Source organism: Leishmania braziliensis, chromosome 22, assembly GCF_000002845.2.
Source record: "Leishmania braziliensis MHOM/BR/75/M2904 complete genome, chromosome 22".
Classification (NCBI taxonomy): Eukaryota; Euglenozoa; class Kinetoplastea; order Trypanosomatida; family Trypanosomatidae; genus Leishmania; species Leishmania braziliensis.
The window spans coordinates 414341-434895 of record NC_009314.2 but is presented as its reverse complement, the minus strand read 5'-3'; the positions used below and the strand labels follow the sequence as shown (position 1 = coordinate 434895).

General features: G+C 62.1%; 2 protein-coding genes across 2 annotated transcripts; both read right to left on the bottom strand.

Annotated features, from left to right (window-relative positions):
• Positions 1-532: 532 nt before the first annotated feature.
• On the bottom strand, positions 533-1945 carry LBRM_22_1020 (conserved hypothetical protein; the record flags this gene model as incomplete). Its single annotated transcript, XM_001564971.1, has 1 exon — positions 533-1945. The coding sequence occupies one exon, from the start codon at positions 1943-1945 to the stop codon at positions 533-535; it is 1413 nt and encodes a 470-aa protein (XP_001565021.1).
• A 1168-nt stretch (positions 1946-3113) lies between these two features.
• On the bottom strand, positions 3114-19202 carry LBRM_22_1010 (putative dynein heavy chain, cytosolic; the record flags this gene model as incomplete). The annotated part of the gene is made up of 1 exon (XM_001564970.2): positions 3114-19202. One exon carries the CDS (start codon positions 19200-19202, stop codon positions 3114-3116), a length of 16089 nt encoding a protein of 5362 aa, XP_001565020.2.
• Between the last annotated feature and the right edge of the window lie 1353 nt (positions 19203-20555).

Below are 20555 nucleotides of genomic sequence, written 5' to 3'. Positions count from 1 at the left end.
TGGTGCAGTGGCGTCATCGCTCGGCAGTCGCTCGATGCTTCACGCGGGCCCCACCTAGCTGCAAGCCACGCCATCTCCATCTTCCTTGAGCAGCGCCGCTGCAGTGAAGCCAGCGATGGCGCGACCGGTTGTTCCGCCTCTCGCCACGGAGCCTTTGAGAGGCGCATCTGCAACGGCACCCACACCATCCGCCAAGACCGGTGCTGTGAAAGTGGAGGAGCCCAGCGAGGACGAAGACGATGAGGAGTACGAGTACGAAGAGGAGGAAACTTCGGAATACGAGGAAGATGAGGAGGACGAGGAAGATGAGGAAGACGAGGAAGATGAGGAGGACGAGGAAGATGAAGAAGTCCCAACGTCAGCTACTTCTGTCAAGAGGCCACTGCATCCTCCGCCCCATCCAGCGGTTGCCCCTACCACAGACATACACCCACCCACCCGCACACACGCATGTGCTCCAGGAAAAGAGAAGGAAATCGAGAGATGTGTACGTGTGTGTGAAGAGGTGTGCCTCCCTTTCTCCTTTCGTCTGTCACTGCGGCAGTAGCACCTGCATACCATCGTAGCTCAGCTCTACACCCTGCACCTCGCCTGCCCTCAGACGGCCGGCAGCGACGTGGCTGTCCAGTGCTTTCTGAAGCTCCGCCATCCACTTAAAGTGTTCCAGCGCACAGTGCATGCCAACCCCAAAGACATATCGTGGCTTCAGGACCAGCACCAGAGCCATCATGCCATCTTCGCAGTAGTGGACGGGACTCACGCGCCCAGTAGGTGAGAGGCAGTCCACAAAGAGGACGTCGATCTTCACGAGGTCTTGCAGGAACGCCATTGACGTCGCCGGGACGTTGCTTACGTCTGAGATGTACACGACGCAGCTCCCCTCCGGCTGGTGCTGCCCCTGCTGCTGCGTTTGTTGGCTCTTGAAGGCGGTGCCACGGCCGAACACCCACGCCATGGAGATGTAGCCCTTGCCGTGCTCCACCGGGAAGGAGTAGAAGGGCAGGTCACTCGGGGCGGCGGCAGTGCCATCCGCCATCGCCGCGGTGGTGGTGATGGGGAGATGCATCCTCAGTGGCCGCTCTTCATCCATGCAGAAGAGCTCTAGCGCGGTGCTGCGGCGGATGCCAATGTTCCGCCACTTGCCCACCTTGTGCGCCGTGCCGTTTGCCACCGCCTGCGCTTCGCGTTGTTGCAGGCACTCGGCAAGCCGTGCGGCGTGCTCCGTTGGCGTCGACGCCGCGTGCCCACTTTTAATGCTGTTCCGAATAATGTAGTCGACCGACTTCTCCAGTGTCTTCAGCGTGCTGCGGGAGAGGTAGGTCGGCACAAAGCTGTCCACCACCCAGTCCCCAGTGGACACCATGTGCATCGACTGTAGGTCACGAAGGTCGTCGAGGCCGGCCACAGCGTCGGCGTGCCCATGCGTCAGCAGCAGCGTGTCCACGGCGCGAATGTTGCACCGGATCATCACCTTGAAGTACGCATCACGGAACGTCTTGCCGCAGTCAATGAGGATGTGCGCAACCGGCTTCGCGCCAATGTAGTTGCTGCTGCTCTCCACTGCAAAGCAGGAGTGTGACGGGCGGGGCGTCGTATTCCGTACCGCACCAGCAGTGCCGCCGCTACCGTTTCCGCCGTCGTTCTCGGTCTTCATCTGGTCTGCTACCGGCGTGGTTGCTGTCGTCGATGCCGTTCGCACCTCTGGCAAGTCGGGAAGATCTCCGCGGGGAAGCGTGATGAGGAGGCTAATGTTGTTGCGACTGTTGGGCCCGCTGGGGTCGGCGACGGCGTCCTCGCACGCGCAGCCGAGCCCTAGGTGCCCAATGACCGGTACTCCAGTAGAGACGCCGGAGCCGACCACGGTCAGGCTCATGTACCCTGGAGGCGGTGCCTGCACCGGCTGGCTCGCGATGTGGGAGTGACGAATGGCGAAGGCAGAGCTCATCCTCATGTACCGTTTGGGGCGTTTGTGGTATCGGAGAGAGATGGTGAGTCTTAAGGAGGGTGTGTGCGTGTGTGTGTGTGTGTGTGCGTGGCACCAAGAGAGGGAATGAACGAAAGTGAACTATGGGCACAGCGACAACCCAGCGGTTACTGCACACAGGGAGGGGGAGGGGCAACGCGCTCACGGCGCACTCGACGAGAGAGAGAGAGAGAAGGGGGGGGGGCGGAAGCGTAACGTGGACCACCCTGTTGGAGAGTGCCAAACCAGCAAGAATCTGGTGATGTGCTTCGGTGTCCGCCACTTCCTTCCCCCTCCCCCCCCCTTTTCCCCATCTCTGTTGTGATTTTTCCACTCTTGCATGTGTGCGGCCGGAGGCTGTTTTATCCGCCTCTCTTACCCGTGCTCGTCTTGCTGCTGGCGTTTACCCCCGTGTTGCGCGACGGCCGATGCGCGCTCCTACCCCACTGAGAAACAACCTGGTAAGAACGGAGACCACAGCCCAGCCATGGCAGCACCCGTACGCGGCGCACCCACCTGCACAGAGCGAGAGATCGAACGAAATGCAAAGACAACGACGAGGCTCAGATGAAACAAAAGCGAAGCAAGTAAAAAATGCACGACAGGATGGCAAATAATGCAGACGCACACACACACACACACACACACACACACACAGACGCACATACACAAGAACAAGCCGCCACCAGCAGCACCACCAGCACGACCTCAATGACAACACGCGAGAAGCCCTCCCTACGTGAGCGAGTGTATGTGTGGGTGTACCGTACGTACGGAGAGACAATGTCGACGATGACGCTCTACACAGAGACTGCAGCGGTTATGACGACGCACCGTCACGTATTGGCTTTTCCCCATTCCTCGTATATTTCTCACGTTGCCCGCACACAAGGCGGACGTTGTGCTCGCACCAGTGGATGCTGCGCCTGCTGCGAGCACATCGTCCTCCTCCCTCTCCGCTTTAGCACTGCTTTACTCTTCGTCCATGACCACTTTCACAATCGCCTGTGTCTTCCTTCCCCCTTTTCACGCTCAGCTCTACGCTGCTAGCGTGTGTGTGTGTGGGGGGGGGGAGTTGCGGCGCACATGTATTCACGCATACACCGACAGAGACTCCCGCTATGCCTTCTCACATGGCCTCTGCGGCGCTCTACTCAGATGCCGACCACGCGGTCACACACACGCCGCGCTCATACCACGCATTGATGCCGGCACCGCTGTCACCGCTGTTCGTAGCCATGGGCAGCTCCAGCACCTCTAGCAGTGCCTCGCGGTTCTCCGTCGTGTAGAAGGGCAGTAGGATGCACCGCTGCTGCGCCGTCTGCCGTGCGAGGCGCGCCGCCAGCGACGTTGTGGTGGCGACGCCGTCGGTATTCCTTACCCATCTCCAGCGTAGAACGACGGAGGAAGAGAGCGCGGGGGCGGCGCCGCTTTCTGTGGTGCCGCTCAGCGAGCACTTGCCGGCCGCATCTACTTGTGCCGAATATAGAGTGAGTCCGGTGAAGACCATCTCGTTTGTCCTCTGCGGTGCAAGGCCGGCTACCGAGGTTGCGACGGCCCCAGAGATACCTGTGGCTGGCAAGGCGGACAATGCCGTGTGGAGTGCCCCTCTTGCACCGGCATTGGTTGATGTGGCTACCTCCACCTGCGGCACTAACTGCTCGAGAGACACCTGCTCCACCCGCGCGCAGTGCTGCTTGAAGGCAGTCAAGAACGCGCCTGGGGAGAAGAGGGCACCGAGGCGCACTGGCGTCCTCGCCAGCTTCCCGCTGTGCGCGGCTGTTGCCAGTTCAAGAAGATGCTCGACTCGCTGCTGCACGTCCGTTATCCAGAGACCGACAAACAAAGAATGGGCAGCCGAGCCATGAATTCCACGCAGGTGCGCACTCCACACATCGGGCACGTGGTCCTTCATGAGCTCTTCCACGAGGCTGCGGTGCATGGAGGTCGGTGTCCGCTCCTCCATCACCACCTCGCGTAGCTCGCGCACGCACGTCAGAAGGTGCCGCACGAGCTCGACCGCCGCCACCACCTCACGCTCCATCGCGAGCAGAAGCGGTGCCGCCACACCACTGGGCCGACTGGCACCATTGACGTTGGCCCTGTCTTCCACCGCGGCGCTGGCGTCAGCGATGCTGGCCTGTTCGACGCTCTCCTGCTCGTGCTGTGTGACGGCTTGTCGGACAAAGGGGTGCTTCTCGAGCTTCTCCAGCGCGTTGCGCAGGAGTGGGTGCCAGGCAGTGCAGTAGGACTCCACCTTGGCTGCCCACCGCGTAGCCCGAAGCGCACCGCTTTTCGGCGATGCGGCACCCATGCCGCTTGTCACGGCCTGCGCGGCACTGTCGTCGTCTGTAAATGCCAGCTCATCGTCCAGGGTGCTCTGCACCAGAGATAAGCGCTCCACCACCTCTATGGCGCTGCGCGCGCGCGTCATGCGGTCCGCGCCGATCGGCAACGCCAACCACGTTGGATCGCTGCTGCCGCCGGGAAGCGCGTGAATCCACTGAAGCAGCTCTGCGCGCGAGCGGCCAAGGATGGGTGGTGGTAGCGCACCGGCGGCTGCCGCCTTGGAGACGAACTGCGCAGCATCTTGCAGCATCTCTGGACGGAGCAGCTCGCGGCAGAAGACGTTGAGGACGTGCTGGTCGAAAATATTGCTTACTGCGCCGCCGTAGACGGTAGTCGCGACAATGGCACGCAGGGCGTCCCACGAGACCTTTAAGCCACCAGCGTCACTCCTCGACGCTGTCGCTGCGACTTCGGCGGCGGTGCTCCACGCTTGTACCGCTTGCACGACGCGCTGATACTCCACCTCCGTGTACTCGTACGCCTCGCTCCAGCCAAGGGGCTTGTAGAGGGTGCGCTCGGTGATGACAGAGTGCAGCCATGCCGCGGCCAGGTAGAGACGCTGAAGTGAGGTGTTGCTGGTTGCGGCGGCGGCGGCGGCGCCAGAGCTTGGAGCGGCCGAGGACGTGTCAGTGCCGCCGAAAGCCGCCGCCGAGACTGCGGGATACTCACCGTAGGTGTGCAGGAGAGACGACTGCATGCCTGGTGGAGCCTCGTAGACCACGACCACTGAGGCCTCTATGAGGTTGATGGGCAGCACCCTGGGCGAGGCGGCTGCAGCTGTGGCTGCCGTGGGAGACCCTGCCGCGCTCCTGTCGCGCTCCGCTGTGAGAAACACACGAAACTCCTTGTGCAGCTGACCTTCGTTCTGCTGGAAGTGCAGCTGCTTCTCGAGCTTGTCCATGTATCCGCGTGCTAAGTGGACGTTCTTCAGCAGCACCCAGCGTCCCACCTTCGTCGCCTCTGCCAGGTAGGCGTCTGCGTTCTCAATGCTCTCCATGCTGCCCATCGCCACGATGTAGAGGTTCGTGTTCGTGCGCTGAGCCAATTCCTCCACGCGCAGGGCGGGATCGAACATGGTGTCGGTCACCATCAACAGCGGCGTCGCGGGACCCAACTCAGCCATAATGCCGTCCGTGAGATCGTTTGTTTGCGGCGCAAAGAAGTCCTCCGTGCCGAGGACGGCGGCGCCAGTCGCTGCGTCCATTTGGCTTGGAGAAAAGTACGCCGCCAGGAGTTGGTGCGCCGCCTCCATGAAGGCGTCACGGCGCGTGTGGAGCAGCACGAGAGTCAGCAACAAGAGCCGGCGCACGCGACTGGCGCCGCGAGGGAAGCACTCCGGAGGCAGGGCGGACTCGCTGGTGGCTACTGGCGTGGCAGACATGAACACCGTCTCCCACGCAGATGCCTGCGTCGCCAGTGTCTGGTGAATCTCCTTGAAGGCAGGCTTCGTGAGCAAGAAGGCGAGCGCTTGACAGCTTTGCGACCCCAGGGTTGGACAGGCGCGTTGCACCACCGGTGGAAGACCTGCCGCCGCCGTTACGGCTGTTAGGGGGCTGCTGGCACTGCTATCGTCGACGGAGTCGGCCGCCGTTGTGCAGGATGCAGCTGTGAGTGGGGAGCCGGCGCCACCTCCGGCATCGCCACCTGCGAAACGCAGACACGACAAGATCCACTCCCACTCCTCTGGCATCACAGCGGAGCCGTCGTTGCTGCTGTAGTGAAGTGGCATCACTGAAGCCGAAGTCGGGGAGGCAGATGCAGACCTGACGCCTATCGTGCCCATTGCACTTCGTAGCTGCGCCAGACGCAACGCCCACACAAGGTGGTCCTCGTGAAACATGCCTCGCACCACGCGTCGGTGCAGTAGCGCAAAGATTCCGTACGTGAGCTGCTGTAGGCGCGGCAGCGCATCCACCACTGGCGTGCTTGTCGAGGGCAGCCTCTGCAGCGCGTCGTTCAAAACACGCAGCACGAAGCGAACGTCGTAGTAGTAATACGGGTTGAGTTCCTCAAAGCACTTCAGCGCAAAGTGTGCCTGTGCGACCACCGTCGCGATGGGGCGGTACATGTCTTCCACGCTACGAATGTCGCGCATTGAGTCCTCGCCCTCGACAATGTTGCGTGCGATGCGAGTGGCCTCCTCCTTCAATTCCGTCAGGTTCTCGATAAGGGTGTCGTTGTCCAGCAAGCTGCCCTCGGCTTCGGCGATGCGGGTGAGCAGCTTCTCCTCCAACACGCGTAGCCGCAGCTGATACTCGCCCTGCGCCTTGAGTAGCTTCGAGCGCTTCTCATCCACATCGGGGCGTTCGTGCAGAAGTGTGTAGTGCAGGCACTGCGACTGCAGTGAGGACAGTGTGACGGTGAAGTTCACCATACACACCTGCCCAGCCAGGTCAGGTGGAGGCTGAAAATTGGGGTTGCGTGTGTGCAGGAGAAGGCGGAACGACGGCGCCAGGTCCACTTCGTGCGGACCGATGCGGGTGATGTAGCGCGTGCCATGGCAGCGCACTTCGCCATTCAACAGCGGCGCCACGGCAGGGTCGAGGTGCTCGGCGTCCTCCATAAGAATCGGGTAGCCGAACCGTACCGCCATCTCGAGCTGCTTCACATAGCCTGGCCGACTGAACGAAGCCTTGGTGATCTTCTTGGCCGCGTAGTAGCGGAGTGCAAAGCGTGCCGCCACGCCTGTCGGGTCGATCAGCAGCACGTACCGCTGGGAGCGGTGCATGATGGCGGCGTTGTCGATGTCCAGGCGGTCCTTGGGCAGTCCTGCCTCTTCCCACGCTAGCTGCTGCGTGGGAGACGAGAGGTACTCCGTTACGCTTAGACCGCGGCGGACGGGGATGGTGGTGCGCTGCAGACACTCCAACCAACGTGGCATCAGGACGCGCTCGCGCGTGTGCTCGTCGTAGAAGCCGGTGTAAGCGAGGAAGACGGCGGATATGACGCAGTTGCCCAGCGTTGTGCGTGCCTCGGAGTCAAAGCTCTGCACCTCCGTCTCCCACCGGCCGCGCTCGTCCAGCAACTGCCGCAGGATCGTCTGCGCACGATTGCACTTGATCGAGACGGCGATTATGCGCTGCTTCAGCTCCGCAATTTGGGCGGTAGCGTTCTGGTACTCGCCCATGAGCTGCCGCAACGACTTCTCCTTCTGACGCACCTCCTCCTGCGCTACCCCCAGCCCTTTCAGTTTCACGTCGCGCGCTTTGATCAGATTCTCGATCTTCGACCGCACCGGCGCCACGCGCTTGTAGATGGCAGAGTACTTCACCTGAAAGAACACCCACTGCATGAGCGGTCCGGCCGCCTTCGAGGCACGATACGCCGCCTCGATAGTGAACCTGCTGTCCCGCATCATGTTCCGCACCCGCTCGCGGGCGGGCTCGCTGATGTCGTCGGGGCGGAAGTTGCGCACGCTGGCTAAGAAGTCGTCGCGGCGGATGCAGTTCTTTAGCGAGTCCCAGTCCTCGCCGTTCTTCTCACCCATCAGCGCCCCAACCGCCTCGAGCGTGCGCTTCACCATCGGCGGCGGTGTCGTGTATGCGCGGATTTCGCGCAGGTACTCCGGCTTCACCGTGCTGAGCGCCGCATCGGCTTCCCGCAGCGCCGGCTCCGCTTCCGCTAGCTCGATGGACAGGCGCTGCGCATCGTCGGAGATCTGCGCGTGTTCGTCCTGCAGCTGCCGCTCCAAGTCCTGCGCTACCGCCTTCTCACGCTTCGCTACGTCGGTCTCGCTAATGATGCGCTCCAGCATTGTCTGCGCTCGCCGGCTGCTCGCCTCCATCTCGACCTCACTGTCCTTCAGCATTGTCTGCTGCTCCGCTACCTCTTGCGCGGCCAACTGCAGCTTCTTGAGGCCGCTGTGCAGGTGCGCCAGCGCATCGCTGGAGACTTTTCGCTTTTCCTGCAAAATGGCCACAAAGTGCGAAACGCAATCAGTGAAGTGACGCGGTGTGACGTAGGTGCCCTGGTTGGCGTGTCGCACGCGCAGGGCTTGGTTGGTGTGCTGCGTGGAGACGTGCATCGCGCATAGGCTATCCACGACCGCCTCCTTTGCCTCTACCTCGGTGGCGAAGACGCCGTGGCAGACTGGCAGCAGCGCAAGACGGCCTATCCGCTCTCGGCACACCTGCTGCAGCGTCATCGCGTCCCAGTCGCCAAACCAGTCGATGGTGCACCGGTTCACCAGCGCCGGGCTCGCCATCGTGCGCGACGTGAATTCACCGGAGGAGGGGTTGATGGTGAGCACGACGTGTAGGTACTTGCGCACGTTCGTCAAGAACCAATGATACAGCTCCGCGTCGTTGTGCACGTCCACCACGTCGTCCGCCGCCGTGCTGGACGCGATGTCGACGTCACGCATCACAGAGACACACCGGGTACCTTTCGCGTCATCACCGTTGCCGTCCAGACCCTTGTGGCGCCCCTCTCGGCCTGCTAGCGAGGGCCCGTCGCCACTGTCGGCGCGTCCACGTGCCCCTCCTGCCGCAACAGCGCCGGCGCCTCCACCGCCACCACGCTTTGTGGCAAAGTAGCTTTGGTTTGCCAGCACCGCATCTCGCACCTCCTGCATGAGCTTTGACCACTCCTCGCCGTCGAAAAGACCCGGCACCTCGCCAGAAGCCAGCAGGGCGTTCATGTACTCGAGGAAGCTCGGCTGCAGGATGTTGGATTCATCAAACAGGAAGCAGATGCGCTCCCGCTTGCATCCAGCGCGGCGCAGCACCTCGCGGAGGTCGTGTTCGAAGTCGTCCAAGTCGTACTCGCGGTGCAGCATTAGGGTGAAGGTTGAGAAGCCACGCATCCATGCCACCAACCTCGTCAAGGCCGTCTTTCCGACACCAGAGGAGCCGGCGATAAGCATGTGGCCCAGGGGCTGGCGCAGGACACGGTCGATGCGCACGACGTGATCGATCATCGCGTCATAGATGACCAAGTCACCAAGCGACTCCTCTTCGTTGAAGGCCGTCAGCTTCTTCTGCACGTACGCTCGTAGCTCCTCGCGTGGGCTGTCCGTGTAGCTGTGCGAGAGTAACGTGGAGTAGAGGAGCGGTTGATGGAACGTGTGGTCGTCGACGTCAGTGAAGAACTCGCGAAACGCCGTCACAATGGAGGTGTTTGTCCATGCCTGCTCCTCGGCTGTGACAAGACGGTCAGAGAACACGCGCAGCCCTTCATGCACGGCGAGGCGCACGAGCTGGCTGACACTGAGATGGCGTCGTGCGGTGTCGTCCCAGGTGAGGATGCCCTCGTACAGCGCCCGCGACCAGCGCGACAGATCGCGAGGGGAGTAGAGATAGTGTGGCTGCTGTATCGGCGTGAACTTCGCTTGAGAGACGCGGTACATCTTCACCATCGCCTGTGCCAGGCGGGCGGCGGCCAGGCCGCAGAGACGTTCATTCCATGCTAGGATGGCGTGGCAGTAGGTGGTGTAGACCGTCTTGAGCGACTCTGGAGAGGGGAAGTCGACAAGTAGCACCGGTGCCCAGCGCAGGAAGCGTGTGCTGAGCGGCACGCGGCCAGGGTCGGTTGGTGGGTTGCAGGCGCCGACGACCTGCACGTCCTGGAGGGTGATCCAGGTGTTGTCACGTGCCCGGTAAAAGCCCTTGCGCTCGATGAGCTGACGCAGCAGCTGCACGACCACCTGCGTGCCGTAGCGGTCCAGCGCTGGCAGGTTGACCTCATCGCAAAAAAGAAGGAGCTGCCTGCCGGACGTCGGTGCCATGACGAGACCGCGGGCGGTATCCTGCACCCTGCAGCGCTGGTCCAACGCCTTCATAATCGTCTTCACCGTTGTGCCGCTCGAGAAGTTCAGGAACACTACCTCGTACTCGGGCAGACTGCTCAGAACCGCGGTGATAGACATGGTTTTACCAGAGCCCGGCGGCCCACACAGAATGGCGGAGCGACCGGCGCCGAGCCACGCGCTCAGCACGTCCTCGTGTCGGCACGTGTCCACGGTGGTGATGACGGTATCGTTCGCACCGACTTGCTCCGCCAGGAGAGAGGTCTCTTGGACGCGGTTGCGGATCAGCCGCCATTCGCCCGTGCGGTAGCAAACCTCCACCTCCACCATCGACTGTGCAACGCCGTCGACCATCGGCTGCAGCCCTAGCTGCTGCGCCAGCTTCATGCGGTTCTCCAGACTCATGGCGGAGCCCAGGCCCCAGAAGATCGCGTAGGAGAGCACCTGCATGGCGATCTTCCGCACCACGGCGTCGCCGAAGACGTCGCCGTTGTTCTGCTGCTCGGCCTCAAAAGTGCGCCATACCCCCTGGACCAGGAAGGAAACTATGCTGTGGATGCTCTGCAGGTCGCTTGGCATCATCACACAGACGTCGCGGAACGCCGCCGACTTCATCAGCTGCAGCCCGAGCATCACGGCGCCGTCCTTCTCAAAGGCCTCCGCCCACGAGCTGACCATGATTTCCTGGAGGCGCTCTGCATCAGGATGACCGCGGCGCAGCGTGTTGGCGCCTCCGCCAATGGTGCTCATGAGCATGGTGTGGTTCCCGTAATGGGTGTCGCCCATGTCAAGCTCGACGTCGTTGTCGTTCCGCAGGGTCGCGTCCTTACTCAACTGACTGCTGCGCCCCAGCGCCACTGAGGCGGTGTTCTCGTCGCCGGTGCTAATGTGGCTTTGATGCCGCGGTAGGCTGCCAGGCATTGCCTCCTCCCCGCTGGTCGTGGCGCTTGACAGGATCAACTCGTGGTACACCTTGCCGTACTCACTGGTCACAACGCAGTCCGCGCAGAGTGCGCCCCGCGCGCCGGTGACGCCGATCATGTAGTCGGTTCCCAAGTGCAGGTGCCGACCGCGCGCGTCGACGATCAGCTGTTCCTGCAGCTGGTGATAGGTGTGCGCCAGCACCCCTGACAGCGGCACGATGCCCTCGCTAAACCACAGCATGCCGCAGCGCGACACGGTGGCTGGCGTCGCGTACAGCAGGTCCTGCACTTCGAAGATAATGCGCACCGAGCGTGGCAGTGGAAGCCGCTCACCGTTGGGCAGCGTGAGCAGTCGGTTGTCATCCAGCACTGAATTGAGGTTCTCCACCCACTCCGGGTCCACGTCGCCGTCGAAGATGATCCAATGCTCCTTCCGCAGCTTCGAGCCTTCGACCTCTGGTGGACCGGCGCTGCTGTCGCGAGTGGTGCTTTGCTTTGACGGCGTGTGGTTCTTGTCGACGGTGTCAATGGGCTGCCGTGCTTCGTCATCTGCCATCCTCTCCCTCCCTGCGGAGACGGTCGCCGGCGGTGCTGCCGCGACGTCGTGGTCGATGTCATCGTTCCCCACTAGCGCCAGGTCATCCGGAATCTGTTGCTGTTCCTCGGTGTCGATGATCCTGCGCAGGATACTCGTCAAAACGCCATCACGCCACTCGCGCGTCGTCACGTCGAGGGTGCCGAACAGTTCACCCTTGCTCAGGACCTTGGGAGAGAGGACGTATGCATGCATCTGCAGCGCCTTCTCCAGGCGAGTCATGGCCGCCATCAGCACCGTCCACGCCGTTGTCTTACCCGTGCCGCTGGGACCGACAATCATGACACCGTGCCGCGTCATCTTTGTGTGGTAAAGCTGCAGCACCTTCTCCACCCACCCCGCAGCGGGGGAGAGGCCGCTCTCCGCGCACACGCACGCCACAGCCTCGCGAAGCTCGTCCACCGACTGCGTCAGGAGTGAGCATCCAGGAAAGAAGTCGTGCAGCAGCGGGTAGAACAACGCCGCATCCTGCGCGACAAGCTTTGGGGCAACGGTCGCGATGATGCTCTCCAGTAGCAGCATTCGCTCTGTTCTCTGAACCGCGTCAGCACTTGCGCCGCCGGCACCGTTGTGGCTGCTGCTATTCACGCTGGATTCCGTCGCCACCAGCCGCTTGCGATCACCCGCGGCTACCAGGACGGACTTCAACGCGCGCAGGCCGAAGTCGTAGTGCGCCTGCCGCGTGAACTGCTCCTCGCAGAGCCGGAAGAGCGGGACAACTTTTTGTGAAAGCGCCTCGGCTGTGGTGAAGCCCTGCGCAAACAACATCACCTCTGCAATGGTCTCGCGGTCAGGGATGGTCATTGTTACGGTGCGGAAGAGCTGCTTCAGGTTACCTGGCAGCTTTGAGCGACCAGCATAGCCAGGGTTCATGGTGATGAAGATGGCCACGTTCGAGTGGAGCAGTACAGTGCGGTGGTTTAGCTGCACCTGCCGCTGGCGTGCACGCAGGGACTGCTGGATGACTTGGATTTGCAGTGACAGCGCGGAGAGGATGCGCTCTTCAAGGCGGTTGAACTCGTCGAAGCAGCCCCACGCACCGACCTGGCACAGCCCGAGGAATATTCGGCTGACAGCTTGGTAGTCAAAGGTGTCATCACAGTTGAAGACGAGGACATGGCGGCCCAGCTGCATGCCGAGCGCCTTCACCGTCTCTGTCTTGCCCGTACCGGCTGGCCCAACCGGCGATCCGCCGAGGCGGGTGTGCAGGGCTTGCATGAGGGTCAGGTAGCACCTGTCTGTGAGCGGGGTCTGCACAAGGCGCTCATACGCGCCAATGTACTCGAATCCGTGAAGCACGGACGCATCTGCCACGCGGCATTCCAGCGTCTCAGCAAACTGGTACTTGCTGAGAGCCAACCCACTCACGTTCGCGCTGTTGGTGGGGTCGATGCTTCTCAAGTCAGTCATGGTCTTGCCGCTGTGTCGCTGCTGCTGGCAGTGCGTGGGGACCACGTACAAGCGCAGAACCCTGAGCCAGTCGAAGTTGTCGCTCGACTCCACCTTGTGTGCGGTGAGGGTGCGAGAGACATCGCGCTGGTACACGGCTATCGTGATCAGCTGTTCGCACAGGCGACGCGAGCTCGGAGCGACGGCGTTGTCCAGCACACTGTCAGCCAAGCGGACGAGCAGGTCGCCCATGCTGTTTGACACCACCGAGGGCTTCGCTGACGAGACCAGAGACGTGGGCCGGGCATCGGCGGCATCGGCACCGCCGCCGCTGCCATACGCACCAGTCAACAGACCCTCCTGCTGCCGCGTCCAGACGAGCTGTAGCGCCAGGCATACTGCCTGCGCTGGTTTCTGCTGCATCCAATCCATCGACCACAGCAAGGCGTACGGTGACGCACCTTTAGTGTTGACGAGCTCTTCGTACGCGCGCAGCGTGGCCTCGCGGAGGGTGTAGACCATGCCCTGTTCCGCTTCACCGAGCCACTCGTGGATCGGCCGCTGCCCGTACGAGATGGGGCCAGGCTGGAAAGACAGCGCCTCACCCTCGGCACTCGCGAAGCCGCGCAGCTGCGTTGTGGCGTCCTTAACGTTGCCATCGAGCTGCAGTGAGGCCAGGGAGGTGAACATCTTCTTCAGGTGCTTGTTGAGGAACAGTGGGTTCTTACTGTTGCCCATGATCTCGAGCAAGTCGTCGTCCCCCAGGAAGAAGAAGCGGGGGAAGCGGCTGCGCTGTGTGTCGAGGTAGTTCGTCAGGGCTCGCTGCGCCGCCACCAGCTGCGAGAGGAGTCGATCCAACGTTGCCTTCAGCTTCTCGTCTTCGAGGAAGAAGGAGACGCGTAGCTCTGGCGGGTTACCGGAGGACCGGGGACGGGGAAGGATGTGCAGCAGCTCGCGGCTGGTGCGGTCGAACTTGAGGGTGTCATGCGGCAGTTGCGCACGAACTTCCACGTTTCCCGCAAAGATGCCGTCGAGGTAGACCCACCGCTTCTGCACCTCGAGGAGGACCTCCAGTACCTGCCGCAGTCGGTCCAGCCTCGCTTCTGCGTCGTTTGTCATGGAGACGAGCTGCGGGAAGACAAAGTACGGGCTTGCGCGCATACCACCAAAGGTGCTCAGATCCTCGGTCAGCCGCTCAAACACTTCATCCCAGCCGCGTATGAGCGCGACCTGCTTCTTGTAGACAACCACACTGAACACGAACATGTTCCAGTAGTTGTTAATGTTCTGCAGCTGCACCTCGATGCGGCGCTCACCCTGAGCCACCTCCACCACTTCGCTGTAAATGGCGGCCGTCGCGCTCGGGTCGCTGTCCCAGATGTCCGCCACCGTAAGGCTCGTCAGCACCCACGGCGCGCGCAGTTTGTGCTGGAGGGCCGACCAGTGCCGCATAGCGCGATCTAGCGGCGACATGGCGTCGGAGCGGAGGTCCTGCATTAGGCGGTTGTAGCTCAGCACACGGCGTAGCTTTGTCTTGAGGTTTTGATAAAGTTGGCAGCTGTGCACCGTCTCGTCGTACGCGTCCGTTTCCTCTTCCATTTTCAGCAGGCACTCGTGCAGGTGGCGCGGCACCATCTCGAAGAACGGCGCCGCGCCGAGCTCGTTAAGCTCCGCGTAGGCGGATGCGACTTGGACCCACACGTCCTTCACACGCATCACGTCTGCCAGCAACACTGGCAAGGAGGCAAAGACGTGCGGCGACTCACCGAGCTCCTCCTGGATCGCCGTCACCTGCTTCGCTTCCTCGCTGAGCGCAACGACCTCATTGTAGATATCGACCACCATCTGCTTCGCCAGCGCAGGGGCTTCCTTGGAGACGGCAATCGAGTCCATGTTGCGGAAGCGCGCAGTCAGCTCTTCGACCTTCACCTCGAGGGCCTCGGCGGCCGTGTTCGCCTCCTTGAGCAGGAAAGGCCGGCGCAGTTGCACCGCCTTGAGCTTACGGTCCACAAGCTCAGCAAGCGACGTGTACTCCTCATGCACCACCGCGGCGTGCATCCAGTGCTCCGGGAACACGTGTCCCAGCTTCTGCAGACTCGCCTCGCCGTTCTCCATAAGCGCGATGTCGCCGTCCAGCCGTTGCAGCATACCCTTGAGTCGCGGCGCCTCCGATAGAAGTGCGGCTGCGTCCTTTGGGTTGCTGATCACGTCGAGCACGTCAACCTTCAGCCGTTCCTGAGTGATGTCGTTCAAGGCTTGTTCCTGTTCCCCTTGCAGGAGATCTTTAAACTTCGCGTGGGCGTACTGGCTGACCTGGTCCAGCTTTCGGCCTAGCTCGATCTGCGCCTCCTGCGCGAGAACTACAATACCGCCGAGAAGCTTGTTCGGCTGCGTGTAGTCCATGATGCGTGACGTCACTGTGTGCATGAGGCGCAGGGCGTGGCTCCAGCGGCGCAGGTCTCGCCCAAAGCGCCGCTGCATGAGCGCGACATCCATGCTCAGAAACTGCTGTCCGCGGCGCCACTCCTCCTCTGTGTCGATGGCGTCCTGTACGCACTGCTCAATCGCGTGCAGCGGTTCTGCCAATGCAGAGGACGGCAGCCGTAGCAGCAGAGATTGGTAGCCATCGTCGGCTGCACTGCCACTGCCGGCGTTGCTTCCGTTGTTACCGGGTCCACCAATGCTAGTATTGCCGTCAGCACCATCAGTGCCGCTGCTGCCGTGCATCGCCGCTGCCGTAGACACAGATCTGGTATGACGGCTAGGCGTCAGGCTGATACAGCCCGGCGTGTTCATCATATCGGAGCCGAGGGCTGCCGAGACGCCAACGATGTCCGGCTGCGCCTTTTCCTCCTTGTACAGCCTCGGCAGAACGTCGATCCAGCTTAAGAAGCGGTTAAGCTCATCGATCCAGTGCTGACGCCACGCGCTGCAGCAAGACTCGAGGCGGACCTCCTTGTACACCACCCGCATCCGCACCCGCAGCGGTGTCAGCCGAAACACGTCCGTCTCAGCACCCTTCTCGAGGAAGCGGACGTCACTGCGCATGGACAGGAAATCTTCGGTCCACGAGTGCATGAGATACTTTATCTGAGTTAGCAGCGCTTCCTCCAGGAGCGGCTGAATCTGCCGCGTCCACAGATGCGCGTGCACGCAGCGTAGGGAGAGGGCGTCGACGATGCGGCGAAGTGCTTCGACTCGCTGCAGGATCGCCTCCGGGTGGAAGGCACGTACAGTGAAGGCGCGGATCTTCCGGTACACGAGCTCCGTCTTCGATCGCAGCTGCTGTACTGTCGTGGTAAAGGCCTGCATCGTATCGGAAAGCTGCTGCACGTAGCTTAGCAGTCCCTCGTCGCTCCAGCGCAGGGCAATACCCTTCTGGAAGAGCCGGTTCACCTCCTGGTATTCGTCTGTCGCCAGCAACACAAGGCTGGTGTCCTCGCCGTTGACGGTGACGTAGTAGACGTGAGTGAGCTCCGCTAAAGTGTTCGCCAGGCGTGATCGCAGCTCGTTGCCTCGCAGCGCGTCGCGCAGGAAGGCGAGACCAGAGGTGATGGCAGCGCTTCGTCCACGCGGCGACAGCGTACTGCCCGCCGCACTGGTGCCACTCCGGCTCACCATCGCTAGCTCTCCGGAGTTGGCATTGAGTAGGGTGGAGGTGAGGGGTGAAGACTCCAGATAGCGCAGATCCTCGGCCATGGTAGGGAAGTTCCACGGAAAGGCAACCTCCACCATCCAGTTCGGCACCGCGGCGGCTGCCGCTGCTAAGTTGTCGGCATCACCGCTGCCCACAGGCCCCAAGAGTGAGGTCCAACGCATCGACGGCGACACGCTGCGGCTTTGGGGGCGCATCAACGCTAAAGACAACGGGCTGACGCTGCTGGCACGCGGCACGCTGCCGGAACCACTGGTACTGTTGTGATTCGCATTGGCCACGATACCGCTCGCCATCGCGCCGACTCCACCGGAGAGCTGCTGGCGCATCGCGGCGGTGTCTGCCTCGGTGGCGGGTGCGCCGCCTGTCGTGTTGTGCGGTGCGCTGACGGCCCCGCAGTTGACGGCCCAAAGCACCGGGCCCGACAGCAGCAGCGTGTGTTGATCGAGGCTGCTGCTGATCAGCCTATCGACCTCCTCGTACCAACACGTCGTGTGGCTCGCGATGCGCTGCTGAATAATGTCTCGCGAGCTGCGGATGTCGCGGATGCGTGCGGCGGCCTTGTACAGTCGCGGCGCACCCCCAACCAGCATGCGATCCCGAGCCACAGCAAGGGCGCCTGGATCGCGGGCGGCCACGAGGTCCTGTGCGACACGGAGGTGCTCATCCTGCTCCCACTCGGATGCTTCCTCAGCGTAGTGCAAACTCAAGCACGTCAGCGCCACCGCACAGCCGTGCACCTCGGAGTCCAGCTGCAGCTCATCGCACACAAGCAGCTCAAGGGGGATGCCGATGAACTCGGCAAGGCTGGCGTTAAGGCGCCAGTAGTGCTCGACGTTCCGTAAGTACAGAAGTTGATGCCACCCGTGCTCGCTGACGTAGTCGAAGCGCACCATCGACTTTGTGAGTGCCTCGGCCAGCTGCTGTTCCCACATGATCTGCGCCACCAACGCCGACACTGAGAAGCGGGCCATGTTGTAGCTCACCTTCTCCTTCGTGAGGGGCACGTTCACGTAGCACTCTTGGATGTAGCTGACATAGGCGCCGAGCTTTTCAGCAACGGCATCCTGGTAGCTGTGCACGACTCGCTGCACTCGCTCGAGGGGCAGCATCTTAAACCGTTTGAAGGTGCGGAAGAGACGAAGGCCGTGGTTGTCCGCGTAGTTTGCGCTGACCTTCGGTCCCTTCATAGCCATCGCGGTACCGGCTCTCTCGGCCACCGCCATCCCCGCATCACCCATGCCACTGCGGTCGTCGTCGTGTGCGTGCTGTTGGTTACTCAGAAGCTGACTCACCACCAAGGCGATTTGGCTGTCGCATTGGTAACGCTTGCGTCGGTACTCTTGCACAGCAGCGTTGAAGCGCTGAACGGCTGTGGAGTTGGTCTGCCAAAGGTAGTTATTGCCGTCCTTGCGCGACCTTGCGAGGTCTGCCGCATCGTCCGACCACCCGCAAACGGCGCGCACGCACTCGTTGAAGGCGTCCTGCATCGCCAGCGCGTACTCCTCGCCCGGCTGCTGCTTAGCTGCTGCTCCTGTCGTTGCCACTGCCTCACGCTTGGCCTTGCCAAACTGCAAGCGTATCTTGGTAGAGAAGACGGCCCCGAGCTGCCGCATGAGGAGCAGGTGCTCTTCGATTAGGTCACGCACGGCGACGCAGCGCGCGAGCAGCGCTTCAACATGCGGGTGCTCTATGTGCTCGCGAGGGGTACGCGCCACACGGATTTGGTGCCGCAGCTGAGTGCTGTGCTCCACGTACTGTGTCTGCAACGTGCGCAACGAGTGCATGGCGATGCGCAGCGTCTGCAGCGATACGAGCGGGTCAGCGTGGGCTGCTGTGGTGACGCCTGCGCCGCGCTGGGTCGCAGACCCGTCGCCGGCTGCCACGACTGGGGCAGCGTCAGGGTCTTCGTCGAGGATAAGAACCGGCTGCGTCTCCATCACACTGACCCACCGCCACGTAATCTGCCAGACGAGTGACGTGAGAAGGCTCAGTTGCAGCCGCGGCGCAAGTCGTGTTGGCTGTGTCGCCGCCACGATTATCTCGTCCGCCACGTCATTGAATTCCTTCATATCCTGCACGTTGGCAAGTCGCTTCTCCGGGATCGTGTTGAGGAAGGCGATGTATTCCTGTGCCAACTTCAAGTAGCCCACGTACTCGCTGACGTAGTCCGTCTCCACCCGCTGGGCAAGGAGTCGGTGTACAAGCCGCCACTCACGCCCGCGCAGTTGCTTCAGGACGTCCTCCATCCACGCGTGGACGCATCGCCAGTATAGAATGCGCTCCTGCACGACTCGCACGCATGCGTCGTCGCCAGCATACGCGGTGTCGGCTGCCACGACTGGTGAGGGGGTGCCGGAGGCGCTGGGTGATGACTGAGCACTCGACAGGCCCGTAGGGATCGCCGCGGTGGCGCCAACGACAACGCCATTGGTGCTCTGCAGCTCCTTCGGTAGCTCTTCCCTTTCCAGCTTCCCGGACAGAAGAGGCTCCATCGAAAGCGCCTCGTTACACCGGTTGCGCACCTGCAATACACGGCGGATGAAACTGGGGTCCTTGGCCATCTCGCCCAGCCGATCCATGAGTTGCGGCACATCAAGCAGAGGGTTTGTGTCGCACAATTGCAGGAGGTCTTCGTGCACGTAGCGCGTGATGTCGATTTCGGGCAGCACGTTGTGCGTCGAGCGGATGCTGGAGAGGAGATCCTGCACGTGGGAGCGTAGCGCGGACTGAGTCTTGTGGGAGCGCAGCATAGGGTCATAGATGTTACGCAGGATCGTCTGCAGTGCTTCAAGAGGGCGGTGCAGGTCCATGGACTGGATGTAAAGGTCCCGCACAGAGAGCGCGCCAGCGCCACCGCCATTACCACATGCGCCGCCGCCGCCGGCTCCCCAGATATCGCGTCGCTTGAGAAGGATGCAGCTCAGGGCCTTCGGCTTACGTCGTGCACCCGCGACACCATCGCCGCCGAGGGGCACCACCACCTCCTGCGTAGCGTCCCCCCCGCAGGACACACTTCGGAGGAAGGACGCCGGGTCGGCTGTTGCGATGATGTGCGACCCGCCAGCGGCCGCGCCGTCATCAGCAACCTCGCAGATTGCAATGAAGGGGATGTGCACACTGAGGAGAGCTGCATTCGACGCCACGCCCGCCTCATCATTGTCACCGCGGTGGTGCGTAGGGCTGTTTGGTTGCTGCAGGGTAGCCAGGCCAATCGCACCCGCTGACGACTGAGGAGGCGAGGCAAACCTCATGACATCGGCATTCTGCACAATAGCGGCGCGAACCTTCTCCACAGTGCCGTGCTGCGTGAGCAGCACAATGAACTGCACGACATCTTCATCGAAGGGTAACATCGTAGGCAATGGGGACGGAGAAGCAGAAGTGTGTGCCCTCTCTCACACGGGAAGAATAAAGGGGTAGGCGTTACAAGTCCCAAGCCACAGTGCTGCGTCGATCAAACGCGTGGGTACCGCACACGTAGGTCGCTCGCCACGCGCCGTTGACCCCTTTTGCCTCTCTTTCTACTTGTTTTTTCCCCCTTCCTGTGCCCCTGGACGCTGCGTGTCTTACCCCGGCGCGCGTATGTGTGCGTGTGGGCGAGGAGAGGAAGAGGGCGAAGAGGATGTTAAGCTAGCAATAGCGCAGGCACCAGCAATGGCGCCACTGTAACGCACACCCACCCACCCACACACGCACGAGCAACGTGGGACAATCAACTGTGAGGAGAGGCGCAGCGCCGACAAGACGGAGAGGAAGTGCAGAGACCCAAAAGACGAGGACACACACACGCACGTGGTGAGAAGCGAACGGGAGGGAGGGAGAAGGATGTGGGGCGGAGGAGGAGCGACTCGTCGTCAGTGAGACACTCAGCGCGTGAAGAAGAGGGAGGCGGGTGGAGTCTGGAGAGAAGGCAAAAACACGCAAAGGAAAGG